Source organism: Siniperca chuatsi, linkage group LG24, assembly GCF_020085105.1.
Source record: "Siniperca chuatsi isolate FFG_IHB_CAS linkage group LG24, ASM2008510v1, whole genome shotgun sequence".
Classification (NCBI taxonomy): domain Eukaryota; kingdom Metazoa; phylum Chordata; class Actinopteri; order Centrarchiformes; family Sinipercidae; genus Siniperca; species Siniperca chuatsi.
In genome coordinates this window covers 1,386,939-1,410,092 of record NC_058065.1, presented here as the reverse complement: position 1 = coordinate 1,410,092, position 23,154 = coordinate 1,386,939, and the positions used below count along the sequence as shown (strand labels likewise).

At 42.6% G+C, this 23,154-nt stretch overlaps 1 protein-coding gene across 1 annotated transcript; it reads left to right on the top strand.

The window, feature by feature from the left end:
* The first annotated feature begins 10,262 nt into the window (after window positions 1-10,262).
* On the top strand, window positions 10,263-22,916 carry LOC122871895 (NLR family CARD domain-containing protein 3-like). The gene is given in 12 exon segments (XM_044187461.1): window positions 10,263-11,754; window positions 11,867-12,001; window positions 12,751-12,855; window positions 13,618-13,696; window positions 13,859-14,087; window positions 14,197-15,979; window positions 16,067-16,240; window positions 17,740-17,913; window positions 18,168-18,341; window positions 21,969-22,015; window positions 22,170-22,573; window positions 22,575-22,916. Coding segments are annotated over 12 exon segments (3,573 nt in total). The 5' UTR covers window positions 10,263-11,665; the 3' UTR covers window positions 22,755-22,916.
* The last annotated feature ends 238 nt before the right edge of the window (window positions 22,917-23,154 follow it).

Sequence of the window (23,154 nt, the reverse complement as noted above, 5' to 3'; positions counted from 1 at the left end):
TGTAGTATTGTAACGGAGGGCTGGTCTAACTGTTTGTAGGCCTGGTATTCATGTATATTTCTGTACTTTATTTTTACATGAGCTTACTGCACACCAGTGGCAAACGCATAAGATTTCTGTTTTGTCTTTTTGTCCGAGTGCTAAATGCACAGGTTTGTTTTGTTTTGCAACATGCATTTAGCCCACAGTGAACAATAAACATTTATTTCTCCAGCTTCGTGTCCTGAGCATTGTGTTTTCTATTTTTCTACGTAGTGTTTAGCGGCTGTTCAGTAGTGTTTTTAATTTTGATTGACTCGGGGCACGATTTGACAACATAGTTCAGTTTTGAGCACAGATTGAACTGTTTTGAGGTGAAAGTTTTCTTTTTTGCAAGAAGAGTCTGAGGTTTTGTGAATGTAGCTTGAAAATTGTGTTTTGTGTTCACAGTTTGGAGAAAAGGAGAGCAGCTTTCAAGAAATGTGTCTTAGCAATCGAGAAAAACTGTAATCGCTTAATCATTTTAGCAAAAGCAAAAATGGCAAACATCTGCTGGTTCCAGCTTCTTAAAAGTAAAGATTTTATGTGTTGTTGTTTTTTGTCATATACGACAGTAAACTGAAGATCTTTGGGTTTTGGACTGTTGGACGCATGAAAGGATTTTGAATGTATCTTATATTATATCTATTTTCTGACATTTTATAGACAAAACGATGAAAATATTCATTGCTGGATTGCGATGCAGCTGCATGTGGTCACTTTGTGTCTCTGTACCTTTTCTTTTTTGTACATATATTACAAATAATAAAAGTATTGTAAGATTGGTGGTTCAAGTCCCAGTGCTCTTTATTTCTCGTATTCTTGTGTCAAAAGCTGAAATAAAACCACAAACAAACACAAAAACAGCAGCAGTGTAGCTCAGTGAGATACAAAGGGAGCTTTAATAGAGAACCAGAGTTTGTACAAGATGGTGGAAAACGTCTATGAGACGACACTGCAGGTATCTGTTTGAGATGCTAAAGGTCACTGCCTTAATTCCCTGCTTTCTTTCTCTTTGTGCCATCTTCTCAGCAGGGTCTCCATATCTACTGAAGGAACTTTGATACCGGCATTCACGTCCCCCTCAGGATGAAGTTTAACGCTGATTAGCAAATGTCAGCATGCTAACACACCCTACGCTAAGATGGCGAACATGACAACACAGTCAGTATTGTAGTCACTGTGATCGTGTTAGCATCCTGACCACAGACTGTAATTCACGTGTTAGCAGCTTTTACTGACCATAACTTTCAAACATGAACATCATGCTGTATTGAAGAAGACTTCTGAGACCATAAACTCATTAGGAAACTGTTTACTGAGGTAATAAATCAATTGAGAAGTAGGCTCATTTACTCATGGACTTCTTTTTGCAACCAGCGGAGTTTGAAATCCTGACTGAAGTCACTGAAGTCCAACAGTTGCACTGCTGACTTCAGACTGGAAGGTTGAGGGTTCAGACTTTTAGTTTAACAGAGAGCTTTGGAAGCAGACACCTCATTAACAACTCACTTGTTCACAATTTCATGGAAATCTGCCTGAAAAGCTTTAAAAATGAGACTTTCATTGTGTCTTGTTCAGTAGCTTGAAGCGTTAGTGGACTCCCTTAAAGAGTTCTAGGTTGTAGGTTTGATCCTCGGGTAATCTTACGAATTGTGACATCCAACACCCAGAAGAGATTTATAGATGAGGAGCTCAGTCTCTTTGCCCCAGTGCTTCAACCTGCTAGATGACTCTTTGGGTGTTTTGAGGACATGGGTTCGATCCCCAGATGATTCGTTTACTTTAGAAGTCCAACACCCGAAGTTTAGACTGAAAAGTGCTCAGAGAGAGCCTCAGAAGAGGGCAGACATGGTGACTCAACGTGTTCGAAGGCTCAGCAGTAGTTCGAGGTTGCGGTTCGATCCTCGAGCGACTCAAACACTTTTAAAGTCCGAAACTCAGAGGAAAGACTGAAAAGCTTTCAAAGTGACGAGTTCAATATCTGTGGTCCAGTGGCTCAGGTTGTTAGATCCTACGTCAGGTATTATGAGGCCGCGGGTTCGGTCCTCACGCTAACCTGTGAATTTTGAAGTCTTATGTCCAAAGGAAAAAGTGAAAAGCTCTAAGAAAGAGGAGCGAGTTGTCTCAGATCAAATACTTCAGGGTGGAAGAAGACAGACTAGAGGTTCTGAGGATTTGGGTTCAACATGGCACCTCCTCCATGTTTATGGACGCCACAGGTGCTGTTATTTAAAAAAACAAACATTTTGTGCTCCTAAATTATATATTTTATACTAAACAAAAAACTGTCATTGGCATAGTCTTACAGTGTCAATTCCACATCAACAGCGGTCTACCAAGTCTAACACCGTTAGGTAAATTTCAGGTGAAGGTAACAGAGCCGTGGTTGAATAGCCTAGAGGTTAGACACCAGAGTTAATGACCACAAGGTTTGTAGTACAACACCCTACTCTGCCACGTAGTTCTTTTCCTATTTCAACACTTCCAAACAGCCTCTCAGTGACCCAGTTTGTATCAAATAAATGTGACATTTATTTCACTAAAAGCCAAAAATGTCAACCACATGGTGGCGCTAGAGGAAATGTCAGCACACAAATTCATGGAAATCTGACTGAAAAGCTTTAAAAATGACACTTTGATTGTTTTTGCTCAGTGGCTTCAGGTGTCAGACTGAAAAGCGCTCAGAGAGAAACTCCGAAGAGAGCAGATATGGTGGCTCAGTGTGTTAGAAGACTTTGCTGTAAATTTGAGGTTGTGGTTCGATCCCCGGGCAACTCAGAGACTTTTGAAAAGCTTTTAAAAATGATTCTGTTGTTGTCTCTGGCCCTGGACTCTTCCAAAGAGTTTGAATTATGGGTTAGATCCTTGATTCTTGGATAATGTCATACAAAATGGTGAACCCAATGTCCCTGGTCCAGTGGCTCAGGACGCTAGATATCTTTATTAGTATTTTGAGGATGTGGGTTCGATGCTCCCTCGAATCTTTGAGTTTTGAAGCCGGACGTCCAAAGGAAAAAGCGAAAGGCCCTAACCCAGCGTCTCAAACCGCATAGCTCAGAGTGTTAGAAGACGGTTCAGGAGTTTTGAGGATGTGGGTTCAAACCTTATGACGTGGCGTCTCCCGCACATTTATGGATGGACATTGTAGCGGGGCTCAAGCACTTTGACCATATTCTTAATGTATGGTCGCATATGTGCAGCGTTAAATACCCCTACAGCGTTAGCGCAGTCTGGGTCTACAGCGCGAGGCTACCTGAACGCTGTGGGGGACAAAGACTCCCCTTCCAGTGTGTTTTTGTCTCGTTCTGCTAATCAATACATTCGGGTGACCTTCAAAGTCTCCAGACCATTAGCTCAGGATGGTAGAGGATTACTTTGAGGTCTCAAGAAGCTGGATTCGGGCCTTAAGTGATGAACTGTGTTTTGAAAGCTGATCCTTAAAAGGAAAGACTGAAAAGCACCAAGAAACCAAGTTCACGTGTCTCATCAGGTAGCTCTGGATGATAGAGACCTGCTCGGCGGTCTTGAGGATCTGGGTTCGATCCTCATTGGACGGAGTCAATTTTTGAAAGCCGATGTTGAAAGTAAAGAGTGAAAGACGCCAAGAAACCAAGTTCACCTGTCTGGTCCAGTAGCTCGGGGTGATAGAGGACTGCTTGGAGGCTCTGAGGTTGTTGGATTGAGGCTCAGTCAATTTTTAAGTTTGAAGTCCAAAACCCAAAGCGAAGAGATAAAAGCGCCCGGAGAAAAAGCTCTAATGCGACAGGGACTCGGTGGCGTGGTTGATTCGTCCACCGGCGTAAGTAAACGGCTGTCTGGAAGTCTCGAGGATCTGGGTTCGATCCTCATTTGACGCAGTAAGTTTTGAAAGCTAATGTTGAAAGTAAAGAGTGAAAAGCGCCAAGAAACCAAGTCTACCTGTCTGCTCCAGTAGCTCGGGGTGATAGAAGACTGCTCGGTACCCTTGAGGTTGTGGGTTCGATCCTTATCGAGGCTCAGTCAATTTTGAAGTCCAAAACCCAAAGCGAAGAGATAAAAGCGCCCGGAGAAAAGGTTCTGATGCGAAGGGGACTCGGTGGCGTGGAGGGTTCGGCCGTGACCGTAAGTGGTAAGGCGCCAGCGGTGCCTGGTTCGAATCCTGCCGTCGCCAGTACCCGGAGCATCAGTGACATTCGTGAAGGGAGGGAGGGAATGGGGGGGCCGTGTCCCCCCTGGGGCCTTGGTGAGGTAGAAGCAGGGGGTTATAGGATGGAGAACAAGGAGCAGCTGGGATTTTAGGGAAATTAATGTTGTGCAGTTTTAAAAACAAAAACTACATTTGCAAGCTTTATATTGGTTTTCTGTAAAATACTGATGCAGGCATGGGATTTTTGCACATAATAAAAACAATGAAAATGTTGAAAGAGTTGCAACAACCATATAGCAAAAGTTGATTACAAACCTTACAACAACATTTACACTATTAAACCTGACAATTAAGCTACATGACCAGAGAAACAGACACTAGAACCAAGTCTTCAGGTTGTGCTCAGTCTTACGTGGGACATTCACCCTTGATAATACTATCAGCAGAGACAAAGCTACAGAAAGCAGGTCCTATAGGTAGGTATAGGTAGTCGTGCAGCTCAGCGTGGACACAATCAAAACCCACGTAACAGCCCTGTCAGACAAAACAGACAGGATTATTAGTTATGCTGTTTATCTACTGTCACTATTACTACTTTAAGAGTTTTCATGTGAGAGTAGATGGGACTGAAATTTGGAACAACCAACAAAATATGCAAATAGACATCAGATTTTCTGCAGCATTAAGTGTGATCACACACTACTTTGGCTGAAACATGGCAAAAAGAAAACAGTGTGTTTACATGTAAATGAACAACAGTGGTGGAACAAGTACTACTACTTATGTACTACTCTTTTACTTATGTAAAAGTACAAACGTATTTGCATGAAATTATACTGGTACTAAAAAGTGGCTCATTAAAGAATAATATATATTACTGGATAATTGTTGATGCATTAGTGTGTGTTAGTTGAGATCCCTCGTGGTATCTGCATGTGTTGATGTTACCTTCCTCAGTGATGGCGGCCATGTTGAACAGCTGCCCGTGTAATCCTGAACATCACCACAGCGATGGAGTCGCCCTCCTTCTCGATCCCCTCCAGGAAGTCCTCTGTTCTCAGAGTCTCTCTCTCGGTGTCAGCGTGTGAAACCTTCAACAAGCCAACAGATTTACTCACATGGTCAGAGGGAAAGGCCTCGGAGGCTTACAGGTGCTACTGTGCTCCAACAGAAAGTGCTGACTTACCGTTAGAAGGTGTAGATTAACTGTCGGGCCGTTCATCGGTGCCACCTCCTCAGTTTTAGCTCCTGTGAGAAACACAACTAAACCACATGAGTCGTCTTCGTCAACGCGGTGTTCTTTCAAAAACCAGAAGATGCACTCATATTTAGAAAAGTAGAAATACTCCAAGACAGGTCACGGTGTGATATTCATTATGTCTAGGGAGCGACGGCCTGTTATTAACATATTTGCTGGAAAACAGCTCCAGTGTGGAGCCTTATGTGAAGAGGAGAACTCAGAGATCTCTGTGTGCGCAGATACATTCGAGTATAGCTCCAGTAAAAATATTAATGGTCTCCCTGAGGAGCAAAGGCATGTTTTGTTATGTGATTAAAGTCCATTTCATGTTTTAATGCTCATTATATGATCATTTAACGGATATTTTGCCACATGTACCAGCTCTATAGTCTGAGAGGAAACGCATTAGACTCGTAAACCCGTAGCAGATAAAACATGTAGTGAATACAGTCTCTTACCAACAACATCAGCCACGAGTTCCTCCATGTTGTTTTCAGCCCTCTGTGTGACCATGGACTCCCTGTAAAAGACTTTATTTTATGCACTGTAACTACACATTCGTCTCTTATTGAAATCCTTTTGGTAAATGTTAAATATAAGAGTTTACATACATTTTGGCCCACTTGTCCAGCTCCTCTTCCAGGTGGCCATTTTGAGGCAGATGCATTCTTTGGCTCCATCGACCGGCGACAGATCAGCTACAGAAACATCAAAGAGGAAGTGAAGCAAATCATTTCCATATGATTAAATGACTGAGCTGCTTTTCTCAGATATTGAACGTTGATATCCAAATAGCACGTTGATGCACTCACAAGGAGGCAAATCTGCAATTTTGGGCACCACTTGCTTCAAATCTCTCTCGGAGTTGAGCCGATGAACGGGTCCATGACTGTGAGACTGGGCTACTAATTATGAAAGTTTTCAGGAGGTAGGTTACATCATCTTGAAACTTGGAGAAAATCTGGAGAAATACCAGCTGACAAGGACAGAAAGCACAGAATTAGTGTTTGTTTAAATGTATGACACAACACACAAACACTGCTGACCAGAAAAATAAATTAGCTGACCGTTTTTTTTTGACTGTTGCAACTATTATAGAAGTGAACAGCTGAGACACACAGAGCTCACCTGTCTGGTTCAGTAGCTCAGGGTGGCAGAGGGTTCGATCCTTATGGAGTGAAGACAGAAAGGTTCAACTGCGAACTGCAGCGGCAGCTGTCGAGCAGAAGCGCAGATCCAGACTCTGCAGCTCCGGAGGCAGAAATACCTGCTGAGAGCGACAGAAGCAGAGAGGAGATGTCGAGTATAAAAGCTAAAATAAGTGTAAGTACAAAAGTGGACTTATGGGTTGATAAGTATGTACGGTAAAATAATAATACAATGTAATAACATAAGTAATAGTGCAATAATGAGTACAGTCAACTTAAGTGTAGCAGATTAACCAGATTATTAGACGGTGCATATTGCACAGCAGTAATATACGTATGATTAAATAGAGAATATTAAACTGAAAACACAGTATATTATTTAAAGTACTGCAGAGATGTTAATGATCAGTGTCCAGTTTAGTGACACACTTAGAGGGAGGAGTTAAAGAGTTTGATGGCCACAGACTATTTGTAGTCCTCAACAATGTCCACACTGACCCCCTGGATGGAAACCGGGGTCACTGGTCCTTAGACTTTGTCGCATTGAGCTGCAGATGGTTCTGCTCGCACCATGAGACAAAGTTCCCCACCACAGCCCTGCACTCAGTCTGAACCTCATGAAGAAGAAACAAAGATTGTTAAATATGACCATTAATCTTCTATCTGAAAACGTCTAGTATTTATTTCTGTAATTTCGTTTTTGTATTTTTTTATTTTGTGTCTTTATATTTATTTTTACTATGACATTTATTGCTTTTACTAACTACACGGGCCTCTCCATTTAAATGCTTCGGATGTTATACGTGTTACCTTCAATCTAATAAAAACAAAATCTGTTTAGCAAAGTTTTTACAACTTAAAAATGCTGTTAAATTTAAAAGAGCTGCAGAGGTTCGTCTGAGATGTTGCAGTAATAATAATAATAACATTTTATTTATAGAGCACTTATCAAAACAAAGTACAAAGTGCTTCACAACAAGAGAAATAAAACGCCACAGTGAATGACAAAATATAAAGAAATAAAATACACAAAGCAATAAAATAAACAGTTCAGGTAAAATCAGGATCTGCTTTCAGATAAAAATGTGTTTTGAGACGAGACTTAAATATTAAACAGAGAATACTGCACACTATGTCAAGTGACGTTAGAGGGAGGAGTGAGATATATATATATATATATATATATATATATATATATATATATATATATATATATATATATATATATATATATATACATACATATACACATTTATGGCAACACGGAAGAAGTTATTCAGCTGCAAGGTCCTGCTGGTCGAGCAGCAGCTGATTGACTACAAGAAAGCCTACGACTCATTGCCACATACATGAACGTGATGCGCCATCCCCGCTGTTGTCCTGCACAGGTCTGAACCCCCTCGGCCAGTCGTCACTAAGACTGGCTACGGATACCGGTTCTGACAAATATATGCACGAGGAGGCAGCGAGGAGAGTAAACTGGCCACAGGAGGAGATAGAGGCCACTGATATCAAGACAAGGAAGCTCCTCACAATGCACGGAGGGTTTCAGCCCAAATCCAGCACCCAGAGACTGTACGCTAGGCGGGACGAGGGAGGTGATCCACAGATCCACAGATCACAGATCCAGGAGTACATCAGGAAGATGGCCCCCAGTGATGGACTGCTAAGTGCATCAATTCAATTCAATTGAGACGGTTCAGCACATCACTCCCATATACACACCCTCACACACACATACAGCTGTTATATATAACAGATTCAACAATAAAGAAAAAACCCTCATATCAAACAAGTCCTGCACATTATGAATTTATTTTTCTACGTGATTCAGCCCCTATCACTTTCATGATAGCAGTATCTTGACTCTAGCTTTAAAACTGAGCCCGCTGCAGTCGTTAGATATTTCAAATTAATTCAAAACTTAAAACGTTTGTTTTGGCAGTACTTCTTCATTTATTATTTTAATATTACTGTAGTCTGCTGTGTCAACCAGTATGTTCAGGCAAATCTATTGAAATAAAGTTTAGGAAGGTCAGTCAGTTATTTCCCCACCAAGCTACGACTGTTATTAACTGTAGCAGCCTACTTATAGCAGCCTGTAGCTAATGTGTGAAGGAAACCGGTTAAAAATGATAGATAATATATTCAGCTCTACATTAGGTTCAAACGCGTCATTTAAAGCAACTTCAATTAAAATATAACAAAACTGTGACGCTTGTTTTGGTTCTCCATATCGACAATATCTACACTCGCGCTGACAGCTAGCATCCAATCACAAGGACGCGTCAAAGACTACCAGCCAATCACAAAACAGTAGGGCGGGACTTGCCCCTATCAAAGCTACCATCCAATCACAAGGACGCGTCAAAGACTACCAGCCAATCACAAAACAGTAGGGCGGGACTTGCCGCTCTCACAGCTACCAGCCAATCACAAGGACGCGTCAAAGTAACAAAAACAAAAACAGATGCAAAAACATTTTATAACTAACGTGTCGGGCACATATTTAACACTTTTGTAAATTATATTTAAAAACTTTAAGGCCTTTTTTGAGGAAAATAAATTCAAGGTTTCTGAAGAGTTATCAAGACTTGCAGATACCCTGTTTTTAAGAGTAAAGCCATTATTTCAGACGTTCAAATCTTATTTTCAGATGCTTTTAAAACCATAGTTTACACTTTCGAAGCTTACTAAAGTACAGTACTTGAGTTACTGTCCTTTGTTACTTTCTACCACAGCACTAAAGCAAACCGCAAACTAATTAGTGCTAACTGATAAAAGCCCAGGCTAAAGCTAACGCTAACAGCTAGCTAACTAGCTTGTTAGCTTTACCTTCCAGCCGCAGGTCTGCGCAGCGTCCAGCCCCTCCACTCATCACCGCGTGCTCCCCAAAAACTGCTCCAAAGCTTTTCTGGCGTCCACATTTCTTCACTGCTGAAGTTTCCCTCCGTGTTAGCAACCCGAGCCGACGAAGCGACGCTCAAATCCTGCTTTTATTCCGTGTTTTCACGCGTTTGTCCAAGTTTGTTTTCTCCTCTTCGGGGTCACGGCGCGGACGCTAGGCAACGTCCACAGGAAAAAAGGTGATTGGTCAGGTGAACCAGCTCTGCCTAGCAACCGCTTCTGACCGCTTCTGATTGGTGGAAATAACTCAGACGCTAATTAAAGAAGAACGAGCGGAAGTGAGAAGATCACGTGTCTAACAGCTGTAAATAAAGCGCAACATTTTCATGCTCACGGTTGTTTTCTTGGATTAACGACATTTAAACAGGAAGAAGTCACATTTGGCATCAACATGAAAACTGAGCTGATCCTAAAGACTGTTATTATATTTGGTCAATTATTTTCACATAAAAATAAAACAGATTTTTGGTCTTTTCCTTTCATTCCTGGACTTCATGAAGAAGAAAAGATTGTTTAATATGACCATTAATCTTCTCAGTGATTTTCAAAGATTCCTCATTTGTAAATTGTTGTAAACTTGTTCCACTTCCAGAATGAGAACAGTTCAGTTTGAGCCTTTTATTTGCATTTGATTTAAACAAACAGGAAGTAACACCACTCAGTGCTTTTGAATTAATCAGCGGTGCAATCAATAAGAATAAAGCTCGTCTAGATTTGGTTTTCATGCATCTTTATTTTTTCACGCGCGCTGTTTCTAGTTTTATTTCCTGTTTAAATGTTGTCGAATGATGAAGATGTTTTTCTTACTTTGCTTGTGTTTTGGCTGTGAGTCATGGTCACGCGCCTCTCTGGGTGTTTCCTGTTCAAAGTTTACTTTCACTTTCTCTGAACGTCGAGTCGCAGATAGTTTTCTCCTCTGAAGCTGCAGCTGAAGGTAATGTAACCCGTCTGAAGTGTTTGACTCGTTAACACAAGCTGTCGGCAGCTTAGTTCCACAGAAACAGCAGAAAGCTGCCGCTCGACGCTTCATTTTAACTCAGTTTAACTGAGTTTCACTGGAAACTCGGGACGAAGGAGGCCAAACAGCCGCCATTAATGTTACAAATCTCCGCCATGTTGTGTCAAGCTGTTAGGCTCGTCGCTTCAGTTTAACTGGAAACTGTATTTTTGAATTGAATATTTCTGCTGCTTTATAGTTCTGCTCTGTATCTGCCTATATTTGACTGTTTACTTCACTGCGTGTTGTTACTTTTCAGATTCAGATTCACTATTAAACATTCAACTTCCTCAAAGTGTATAAAACAGTTCAAAGTGGCTCCACCTCAGCCAGCTACAACACAGAGTTGTAGTTACACATCAGTGACACAATAATAAAGTAATAATATAACAGTGACAGCAGCCGTTCAGATACACTTTGGTCTCAGAGATGAAGTAGAATATTTGTTGCTGCCACATTAGTTTGTCTGAAGTTCAGGTTCGCCTCTGTGGACTTTGGGCTCCTTATCGAGGTTGAAGGTTCAGCTTTATTGTCTTTATACAACACAGGATGGCTCAATACAATACAGCTGTAGCTCCTCCACACTGCACACACAGAACAGGTCTGAACAAATATTCACAATATTTTAAATGAGAACGAAACGAAACAGAACAAAGTATATAAAAGTATCACTAAAGGAAGAAATCAAACGGAAACTAAATGAATACGAAGAGCAACGTAACAGAATAACTCTCAGAAGCAGTTTAATGTACAGAACAGTGTGCGCCTCCAACATGTAGAGCTGAGGTCCATTACAATCATTTGGGCGAAGCGACACTTTGCGTCAAACGCACTCGGACAAGTTTAATAAGAATCATTCAGGCGTAACTGAAAGTTTAGTTTTGAACTGACTGAATATTAAAGAAACTGAAGCTTCCCGTCAAATTCAATCAGCGTGTCGGTGAAGGTAAATCTGCACTTCACTGCAGCTTCATGACGCCATCTAGTGGCCTGATAGTAGAAGTCCAGCAGCTGATGGCAGCTTCCTCTGCCTCACTGCTGTCTGACTGCATTCAGCTGACACTGATATGAAACAGAAAGTAACAGCCAATCACTGGAGGAGCAGCTGATCTTCTTACAGGAGAAATGATGGAAAGGAGGATTTCAGTTGATGTGCAGATGAAGGATTTGTGTTTCCTCTCCAGATCAAAGTGTGTGTGAGCTGATGTGGATGTGAGTTCAGCAGCATGAATCAGTGTGAGGACAGAGAGGAGGGAGCCCCTCCCTCTAAAACCAGTCTGTGTGGGGAACATGGCAGCCAGACCAGAGCTCAGAGGTGAGATGAGGATCTCTAACTGTCCATGACTCTTCTCCATGTCAGAGCTCAGCACTCAGATCACTGCACCATCATTATTCACACTCAAAGCTCTGTGTGTGTTGTGTTCAAGGCCAGAGCAGCAGAGACCAGACTCTGCTGGACCTGGACCTGAGTCTGAACCTGAGCCCAGCTGTGTGTCCTTCAAGAGTGACCGGTCAAATGATCGCCTCATTCTTTTCAAAGGACCAGCTTCACCACTGACAGAGTGAGTCAGCATCAAGTTCCTTTATAATATCAGCAACATTTCAAAACATGTGAAAGAACAAATTCCTCCTGAAGAGCAGGACAACATCTGATCAACAAGAACCAGAGGCTTTGAGACTTCAAATGAGTTTCTTATTGTTTTTTTGATTTTGTTTGACTAACTAAAAACAAGCAACTAACAGCCAGATGCTGTAATCACAGCAGGCAGGGATCAGTCAGTAAACCCAGTGTGATCCACCTCCACTTGTTCACTCTCAAAGAATGACTCTAATATGCTCCCAGCTAAACTAAAGGAAAATCCACTTAAACAGTGAAAGTCGCACACAAAATTCAGATCCACTTAAAACAGTGAACGCTGGTTTTTAACAGTGCAATAACATCAGCTAACAGTCGACACTCTTTACTGGGACATCTAGAGATTTTGACGTTTCATTGCAGCTGTCCCAAGAGGCACTCACAGTGATGTCACTTAGACTATAAAAATCACTTCCATTCACAAGGACAACAAAAGAAGAGCAGCCTGTGGTAAAAGTTACCGAGGTCCAGACTCAATGGTAGCTACAGCGGCGCATGATCTGAATATGTCCACAGTGAGTTTTACAGCCACCTGTGTTTCAGTGGTGGAAAACAGTTCTGCTGGATGGCCGGACAAAACAACCAGCAAACTGTTTTGTCAAATGTCTCCACAACACACTGTTGGTCTGTGTTCTGCAGTGCAGATTATATACTGTGTTTATGTGTTTCTCTCAGGAGGAAGCTGGAAAAACCAGAACCCAGCTGTGTGTCCATGAAGAGTGACAGGTCCATGGATCCTCCTATATTCTTCAAAGATGGACGTCACTCTGCTGATCAAAGGTGAGGATTTAAAACTGATACGAAAAACTAAACAGTGTGTTTGTATCAGATTCTCAGTTGTGAGATCTCCAGTTTTTAAACCTTTACTGACTTATATGGAAGTTCTCTGAGCACCAATGTTCTCTTTCAGCAGCAGCTGCCTCACACTCACACAGTCAAACACATTCCCAGTGGGAGCTGCCCAGTACAACCAGTCTGATACAACCAGACACTGAGCAGCTCCACTGGAGGGCCTTTGCTCAGGTGATGTTAGCAGTGTACACTGAGGGAGAGTCAAGTTTTAGTCACTCACACACAGAGTCACGAGTCGATCTTCAATCAGGCAGGATTTAATATCAGCTGAGGAGTCGTACAAGGAATACTCACAGATCCAAGAAAAGCTGAATGTATATATACACCATTCTAGACACTGACCTTTGACCTTAGTTGGGGCCACTCTTCTTGGTTACCTTCAAAATATATTTATCTTACTTTCCTGGACAACAAAGACACATCTGGAAACTCTTTACGTTACCTCATAACATGTCATTCCTAACCCTTCCAGTTGAGATATTGTAGATAAACATACTCTAAACTACAACACATGCAACTTCAACATGGATTGACCGATGTTCAACCTAACAATGACCAACACTTTAATGTCAGGGGAAACCGTCTGATTCAATGTTGTAATCAACACTTTAACTGAAAGGACCTTCAGCTTGTGTTTGTCTCTGTGTGGACAGACATAATGTGAGCTAATTCTTCATGATTCCTCCACAGAGTCGACCAGGAGAGCTCAGAGGTTCCCAGTGGTCAGTCTGCCCAGCAGCATCAAACACACCTGGACTCCATATTTATGGTCTGTACATGTACAACAACTACTTTTACATCTATTCTGGTCACAATAATCTCCACGCTGCACTTTTCAGACCAGTGGATCGTCAGTCTGTCCAACATGGATCTGATGTTTGGTTCCATGATTTTAGTTTGATTGTTTCATTCATATAATATTCTGTTCCAGCTGCTGGAGGAGAACATTGTCACTTTTGTGACGAACGAGCTGAAGAAGATCCAGAAGGTTCTGAGTTCAGATTACCCAGAATGCTTAGAGAGTCAGAGGGAGGATGAGGAGGTGTTGGACGGTGAGGAGGAAGAGCAGAGGAGGAGCAGCAGAGAGGCATTTCTGAAGATCACACTGCACTTCCTGAGGAGAATGAAGCAGGAGGAGCTGGCTGACTGTCTGCAGAGCAGTAAGAGGATTTCTCTAAAGATTCAACATGCTGGATAAATGGGACATTTACTGATGTCTCAAGAGATGGAGGGAAATATTATTGATCTGATTTTTGTGTGTTCATTCAGGAAGTCATTCTGGAGTTTGTCAGCGTAAACTTAAATCTAACCTGAAGGAGAAGTTCCAGTGTGTGTTTGAGGGGATCGCTAAAGCAGGAAACCCAACCCTTCTGAACCAGATCTACACAGAGCTCTACATCACAGAGGGAGGGACTGCAGAGGTCAACCATGAACATGAGGTCAGACAGATTGAAACAGCATCCAGGAAACCAGACAGACCAGAAACAACAATCAGACAAGAAGACATCTTTAAACCCTCACCTGGAAGAGATGAACCAATCAGAACGGTGATGACAAAGGGAGTGGCTGGCATTGGGAAAACAGTCTTAACACAGAAGTTCACTCTGGACTGGGCTGAAGACAAAGCCAACCAGGACATACACTTCACATTTCCATTCACTTTCAGAGAGCTGAATGTGCTGAAAGAGGAAAAGTACAGCTTGGTGGAACTTGTTCATCACTTCTTTACTGAAACCAAAGAAGCAGGAATCTGCAGGTTTGAAGAGTTCCAGGTTGTGTTCATCTTTGACGGTCTGGATGAGTGTCGACTTCCTCTGGACTTCCACAACACTAAAATCCTGACTGATGTTACAAAGTCCACCTCAGTGGATGTGCTGCTGACAAACCTCATCAGGGGGAACCTGCTTCCCTCTGCTCGCCTCTGGATAACCACACGACCTGCAGCAGCCAATCAGATCCCTCCTGGGTGTGTTGACATGGTGACAGAGGTCAGAGGGTTCACTGACCCACAGAAGGAGGAGTACTTCAGGAAGAGATTCAGAGATGAGGAGCAGGCCAGCAGCATCATCTCCCACATCAAGACATCACGAAGCCTCCACATCATGTGCCACATCCCAGTCTTCTGCTGGATCACTGCTACAGTTCTGGAGGATGTGTTGAAGACCAGAGAGGGAGGAGAGCTGCCCAAGACCCTGACTGAGATGTACATCCACTTCCTGGTGATTCAGTCCAAACTGAGGAACGTCAAGTATGATGGAGGAGCTGAGACAGATCCACACTGGACTCCAGAGAGCAGGAAGATGATTGAGTCTCTGGGAAAACTGGCTTTTGAGCAGCTGCAGAAAGGCAACCTGATCTTCTATGAATCAGACCTGACAGAGTGTGGCATCGATATCAGAGCAGCCTCAGTGTACTCAGGAGTGTTCACACAGATCTTTAGAGAGGAGAGAGGGCTGTACCAGGACATGGTGTTCTGCTTCATCCATCTGAGCGTTCAGGAGTTTCTGGCTGCTCTTCATGTCCATCTGACCTTCATCAACTCTGGTGTCAATCTGCTGTCTGAACAACAATCAACCTACCATGAATCAGCAGTGACACAGTTCTATCAGAGTGCTGTGGACCAGGCCTGGCAGAGTCCAAATGGACACTTGGACTTGTTCCTCCGCTTCCTCCTGGGACTTTCACTGCAGACCAATCAGACTCTCCTACGAGGCCTGCTGACACAGACAGGAAGTATCTCAAAAAACAGTCAGGAAACAGTCGAGTACATCAAGAAGAAGATCGAAGAGACTCCCTCTGCAGAGAAAAGCATCAATCTGTTCCACTGTCTGAATGAACTGAATGATCGTTCTCTAGTGGAGCAGATCCAACAGTCCCTGAGTTCAGGAAGTCTCTCCACAGATAAACTGTCTCCTGCTCAGTGGTCAGCTCTGGTCTTCATCTTACTGTCATCAGAAAAAGATCTGGATGTGTTTGACCTGAAGAAATACTCTGCTTCAGAGGAGGCTCTTCTGAGGCTGCTGCCAGTGGTCAAAGCCTCCAACAAAGCTCTGTAAGTAGATACATAGTGGGGTTTATTCATGAATAGGAGAAAGAAATTAAAAACTACTTACTTGTTTCCTTACTGTTGTCTCTCCAGACTGAGTGGCTGTAACCTCTCAGAGAGAAGCTGTGAAGCTCTGTCCTCAGTTCTCAGCTCCCAGTCCTCTAGTCTGAGAGAGCTGGACCTGAGTAACAACGACCTGCAGGATTCAGGAGTGAAGCTGCTGACAGCTAGACTGGAGAGTCCACATTGTAAACTGGAAACTCTCAGGTCAGATTAAGTCACTGTTTGTCTCAATGTTTTAAAATGATGTCTCTAATCAGAATCAGAATCAGAAATACTTTATTGATCCCCGTAGGGAAACTCTTTGTTACAGTAGCTCATCTTTACGTCAGCGCACACAGGAGAAAGTACTAGAAAAAAATAAACACTATAAAACAGGTCAGAAATAAATTAAGTATCCTGTCGGTATAAGTATAAGATAAACTAAGTGTCAAGTACTAAGTGGGTTTATTGGTTGGTGATGAAAGTACAGTCTAAAATACAATGTAACTCCTTATGTAATAAATAATATTAATAAGCGGAGGTGCATGTACTGGCGAAGAGTAATTGAGGCATATAATATCAGTAGCAATAAATAAGAAAAAACTAACAAGGGGAAAACTAATATTGCACGGAAGTAGTACACAGAATATTGCACAATTATTATTAATTATGGCGGAGATGTAATGCTCAATGTCCAGTTTAGTGACCTAGGGTCAAACAGACTAACCCTTAGAGGGAGGAGTTAAATAGTTTGATGGCCACAGGCAGGAATGACTTCCTGTGGCGCTCTGTGGTGCATTGTGGGGGGATGAGTCTTCGGCTGAAGGTGCTCGTTTGCTTGACCAGCACGTCATGGAGCGGGTGGGAGACACTGTCCAAGATGGCATGTAGTTTGGCCAGCATCCTCCTCTCTGACACCACCGCCAGAGAGTCCAGCTCCACCCCCACAATGTCACTGGCCTTGCGGATCAGTTTATTGAATCTGTTGGCGTCCGCTACCTTTAGCCTGCTGCCCCAGCATGCAACAGCATACAGGACAGCACCGGCCGCCACAGACTCATAGAACATCCTCAGCATTGTCCGGCAGATGTTGAAGGACCTCAGCCTCCTCAGAAAATAGAGGCGGCTCTGGCCCTTCCTATAAACAGCCTGAGTGTTCTTGGTCCAGTCCAGTTTGTTGTCTAAGTATACTCCCAGGTACTTGTAGTCCTCTACAATGTCCACACTGACCCCCTGGATGGAAACCGGGGTCACTGGTGCCTTGGCCTTCCGTAGATCCACAACCAGCTCCTTAGATTTTGTTGCATTGAGCTGCAGATGGTTCTGCTCGCACCATGAAACAAAGTTCCCCACCACAGCCCTAAGCTCCATTTCATCACGGTTTCTGAATCTCTTCTGTCAGGATTTCAAATTTCACAGTACAGAAAGTCTTTGAATTTTCCAATGAATTTTTGTACTAATTGAGGTTCACGTATTGTACAGCATGAAATATGAATTCTGGGTGAGACAGAGAGCGTTATTTTTGTTTCAAAATCATTATATCATATTATCATTTCTTGTTTTGTTTTTTTACTTATTCAGTCACGTTTCCAACATGTTCAGAGTAAAACAGCAAGGATTTTAACGTGCTGAGAAGATATTATATATACTGTATCACCAAAGGTCCAGACTCAGCGTTTTAACACAAATGTTATTTGTCATCTTGTTTACTATTTCCTCTCCAGACTGAGTGGCTGTAACCTCTCAGAGAGAAGCTGTGAAGCTCTGTCCTCGGTTCTCAGCTCCCAGTCCTCTAGTCTGAGAGAGCTGGACCTGAGTAACAACGACCTACAGGATTCAGGAGTGAAGCTGCTGACAGTTGGACTGGAGAGTCCACATTGTAAAGTGGAAACTCTCAGGTCAGATTAAGTTACAGTTTGTCTTATTATTTAAGTTATTTCTGTAAATTTCAAGCTCCACTTAATTTCACAGAGCTGCTAGCATGGCTGTATCCTCTTTAACATTTAGATTCCAATGTCATGGTTACTGTTGAATCCCTGATTCAGTCACTGTATTTATTTATTAATTTATTTGGAGAGTCTCCTCTTGTATCTGACGGATGCAGCAGGACCCTCAGATGATCTGCCATGTGTGTTGTTTTGTGTGTTTGCAGGCTGTCAGGCTGTCTGATCACAGAGGAAGGCTGTGCTTCTCTGGCCTCAGCTCTGAGCTCCAACCCCTCCCATCTGAGAGAGCTGGACCTGAGCTACAATCATCCAGGAGACTCAGGAGTGAAGCTGCTGTCTGCTGGACTGGAGGATCCACACTGGAGACTGGACACTCTCAGGTATGAAGAGGCCTGCTGCAGCCACAGACAGTCAGTCTGATAGACGAGGTCTTTTTGGTTAAAGGTGGATATGAGAGTTATATGAACAATCACACATGTAGGAAGCCTTTTTCCTTTGCTCAGAACAGAAACACTGGTTGAAAATAAAAAGGAGATATTTGTGTAGGAGGTCTCCAAGGAGAACATCTCCAGGAACAAACATGATATTTGCCTGTTGATAATAATTTACGCAGTTTGGACAGATGCATGTTAAGTAACCGTCTGTCAGTTTGAGGAATACATTTTTTTCCCCTCTTACCCGATTCATCTCAGTATAGAGAGAGGTCCAGGACATGGTTATTATAATAATAACAATAATAAACTTTATTTATAGAGCACTTCCTATAATCCATATTACAAAGTCCATCACAGAAAAAGAAAACAAACCATCTGGTTTTAAAAGAAAACATAAAAACAAGAAAACCATTTTTAAGTGAGTAAAAGACAGTTTAAAGAAAATGAAAACTAATAAAATCAGGAAAGGCTCTCCGATTAACGTATGTTTTAAGAAGGGACTTAAAAGAGATCACTGACTCAGCCGACCTGATTTCCTCGGGCCGGCTGTTCCAGACCCTCGGTCCCTGACTGCAAACGCTCGGCCCCCTTTAGTTTTCAGCCGGGTCTCTGGATCAGACAAAAGACCTCAGCCCGAGGATCTCAAAGTACGAGCCGGCGTGTACGGTACTAAGAGGCCAGAGATACAGCAGGGAGAGAGGCCATGACGTGCCTTAAAAGTAATCAGTGAAGTCTCAAAATCTATTCTGAAACATACTGGGAGCCAGTGTAAAGAGGCTGAAACAGTTAATGCACATTAACACAAAGTGAGAATTAGCCACACCAGTTGCAACTCACTGATCCATTACAGGACAAAACCGTGATCTGCACCTTTAATAGCTGATCACGTGGCTCTACGGTGCCACTGGCAACTATAACACAACCCAAATATGAACATATGACGTGCTATGAAATAAACTGTCCACCAAATATTTTGACCTTCAGATAATAACAAAACAATTATCGATGAGTAGAATGTGTCTCGTTTGTTTAGAATCGGCCCTTTTTAACCCATTTCCCTCCAAAATGGTAAATAATGACAACATTTTGCTGTTAATCCTCTTCATCTGTTCAAATGAACACAAAACATGAAAAACATTCAGCTTTGTTCTCAAACGGTTATTTAAAAGAAGCTGTCTAACAGGGTGGAATCACCACTGCGGGTTTTCCACGAAGGCAAACACACTCTCTCACATCTGTATCCGATCATTTGGACTGCAGAATGTTTTTCATGATGTTTCCTCTGGTGGGAGCAGCAGGAAGGAAACACACCTCCAAGCGATAGACCCCTCCGCTTCACGTCCAGCTCGCCAAACGCTGTCTGAGCTTATTTGGCGACGGCGACCACATGACCCTAATACATGAAAGAGCGTGGCCTATAAAATAATCAAAGAACAGTTTGAGTGTTTTATAGTTTTCTGGCTTATAGTTCTTGTGGAAGTGGATTACTTCGAGCACATGTACCAAAAAAAGGTCAGTAAAGTAAAAAAGTATAATTAATGAGCGTTATTCTGTGTTTATGTGATAAAGAAGACCTTGATCTATAATTGAAGCCATTTGTTCTAAATATTTGATGCGTTTCAAAGAAAATATGAGGAAGTAATTCATGGAGACAGAAATGTTGCTGCATAACAAGAAGGACCCAGGTGGGAGAGCAGGAGAGGGATCGAGGACTGAAGCAGCTGAGAATATAAGGATTCAAATAAGGAAAAGACTTGACGAAGCCAGATTTAATGCTGACAGAGATTTCTATGACAGTTTGTCTGTTTTTCCTTTCAAAAAGTGAGAATTAGCCACACCAGTTACAGCTCACTGATCCATTACAGGGCAAAACCGTGATCTGCACCTTTAATAGCTGATCACGTGGCTCCACGTTGCCCCTGGCGACTATAACACAACCCAAATATGAACACATGACTGTAACCTTATAAACCGTCCACCTCTCACTCAAGTGACTGTTTCACTGTAACACAGTCCAGAACTTTCTCCACACAGTAGCAAACTCACGAAGACCCAGAAACCTGGTCTCCAGATAGCCAGGCATTAGACCCGGGACAGCTACGGAATAAGTAGGACTTACGTTTTGGGCTGCACACAGAACTTCAACCAGTCAGAAAACGGGGAAACAGAAGAGTAAAACAGCCTTTCACAGCTGCTGCCGTCCTTCCTCTTCAGCTACCTGAGCGCAGGTGATGAGTGGGAGGGCCCGACGCGCTGACTCTTGACTCTGATTGGTCAGAGTGTGTTCCGGCCTTTTCTACAAACAGCGACTCGTTTAACTGTCGTGAAAACATGTCGGCCAATCTCAGGCTCTGAAATAATAATAATTCTGGGCGGATTGTTCAGACGTGGACTGTGAAGGTACTCCACCTGTTAGGGACATTTACATATTATCACACAATGTTAATGATGTAAAGGCACAGATTGTGTAGATGTGGAGGAGTAATTTACAATTTACAAAAGTGCATTTACTTGTCTCATTTACAAAAATAGCTTTGAAAGTCTAAATAAAGTCCATTTCGCTGCAATATGTATCTGTATTTACTCAAAACCTCCTACTGCTGCTTATTGGTACTTGACCTTTTTACAGTTGCAGTACAGACTACATACTGGACCTTTAATATTACACTGACTTCTATTGACATGGTGCAAAACTCCAGATTAATTATCCCGGACTAGTATTAGTGCATAAATCTAACTTAAATCTGGACAAAGCACCTCAGAGTGTACATTAGTTAGCTTAGATCGCAGTATAAAACAAAGTTACAATATAGTAAACCAAAACATTTACTATATGGCTTTTCTTATTACAGTTTCTACATTAAATGAACAAATAGTGCACAATGGGTCTTTTAACTCTAATAAAGTCCCATCAGGAGGCTGAAGCATTAAACTGGAGCACTATACATAAAGTACATCAACCCAAAACCAAGGTTACTGTGAAATAAACACACTCAGCGCGAGCTGACCAACTCTCGCGGGAACTGTGCGAACTCTCGCGGGAACGCGGCTAGCAGAGAGGGGGGTTGCTGAGAAGTGGAGCGGCACTGTGTGAGTTGAATAAATGCATAAAATTATAAGGATTCTCATAAAAACGCTGCACATGAAAGGGTTTCCAACACACAAACCGTTCATTTTGGCAAAGTTCTGGTAAAATAAAGGCCTACAAAAAATCCTAAATGAAGAGCCGTTCAGGAGTTCTGGTAAAATAAAGAGCCGAAGCTCTCTGAAAAGAGCCTCTGAACTTCCCATCACTGGCGTCTAAAGGGGAACAGGAAGTTGGCCCGCTGCAGGCAGCCGGGGGTGCGCGACCACAGAGTCAAAGGTTCCGCTTACTTTGTTCTTTTACTCACCGATATTAACACAGGGCGACATATTATAAATGTACAAATAAAGCTCTTAATTACACAAATTAAAATAAAGAATGGTCTTTTTACTCAATAATACCAAATGTGGTCGCACATATTTGGGTGAACCACACATGTCTGCGTGCTGAAAGAGGACGTGCTGGTCTGACCCCCCTCCTCCTTTCAGGGTGGAGCCCGGTGGAGTCCGATGGCTGAGACCAGGTCTGAGGAAGTGTAAGTGTGTTTTTACTTTGATTCATGAAAACAAAGCAGCACACATTCAGCCATCTTCAAACTGTGACATCACTCATTCACGTCTCTGATGTCGTCATCAAACAGATGATAGATTAATAACTGCAGCTGTGTTGTGTCTCGTTCTCTCCATCAGATTCCTGTGAACTCACACTCGACACAAACACAGTGAACAGAAACATCAAACTGTCTGACGACAACAGGAAGGCGACACATGTGAAGGAGGATCAGCCATATCCTGATCATCCAGACAGGTTTGACTGCTGGCCTCAGCTGCTGTGTAGAAATGGTCTGACTGGTCGCTGTTACTGGGAGGTCAAGTGGAGAGGAAGAGTTGATATATCAGTGAGTTACAGAGGAATCAGCAGGAGAGGAGACAGAGAAGACTGTGTGTTTGGATGGAATGATCAGTCCTGGAGTCTGAGCTGCTCTGATGGTCGTTACTCTGTCTGTCACAATAAGAGAGAAACATCCATCTCCTCCTCCTCCTCCTCCTCCTCCTCCTCCTCCTCCTCCTCCTCCTCCTCCTCCTCCTCCTCTCTCTAACAGAGTAGCAGTGTATGTGGACTGTCCTGCTGGCACTCTGTCCTTCTACAGAGTCTCCTCTGACACACTGATCCACCTCCACACCTTCAACACCACATTCACTGAACCTCTTTATCCTGGCTTTGGGTTCTTCTGGTCCAGGCCTGGTTCCTCAGTGTCTCTGTGTTCTCTGTAGGAGGGAGAGTCTCCTCCTGTTAGAGAAACACATCAGTTGAGTCTGTACAGGATCACAGCTACAGAAATCTTTCAGGTTATTGTCATAAATTCATCAATGAACTCAAAGTGATTTTCAAAGCTTCTCCATCTAACAGCTGGAAATAAAGCCCAACATTTTCATTTCACTTGTTGATTACTTTTAAGGCTCTTCATGGCTCCAGACTGTATCTTAGACCTTGTAATCCCTTATGAACCTTCACGTAGTCAGAGATCTTCGGGCAGGGGTCTCCTGTCTGTCCCTGAGTCCAGGATGGAAACTAAGGGGGACACCATCACATTTTTATCTGAAAGCAGATCCTGATTTTACCTGAACTGTTTATTTTATTGCTTTTATGTATTTTATTTCTTTATATTTCTCT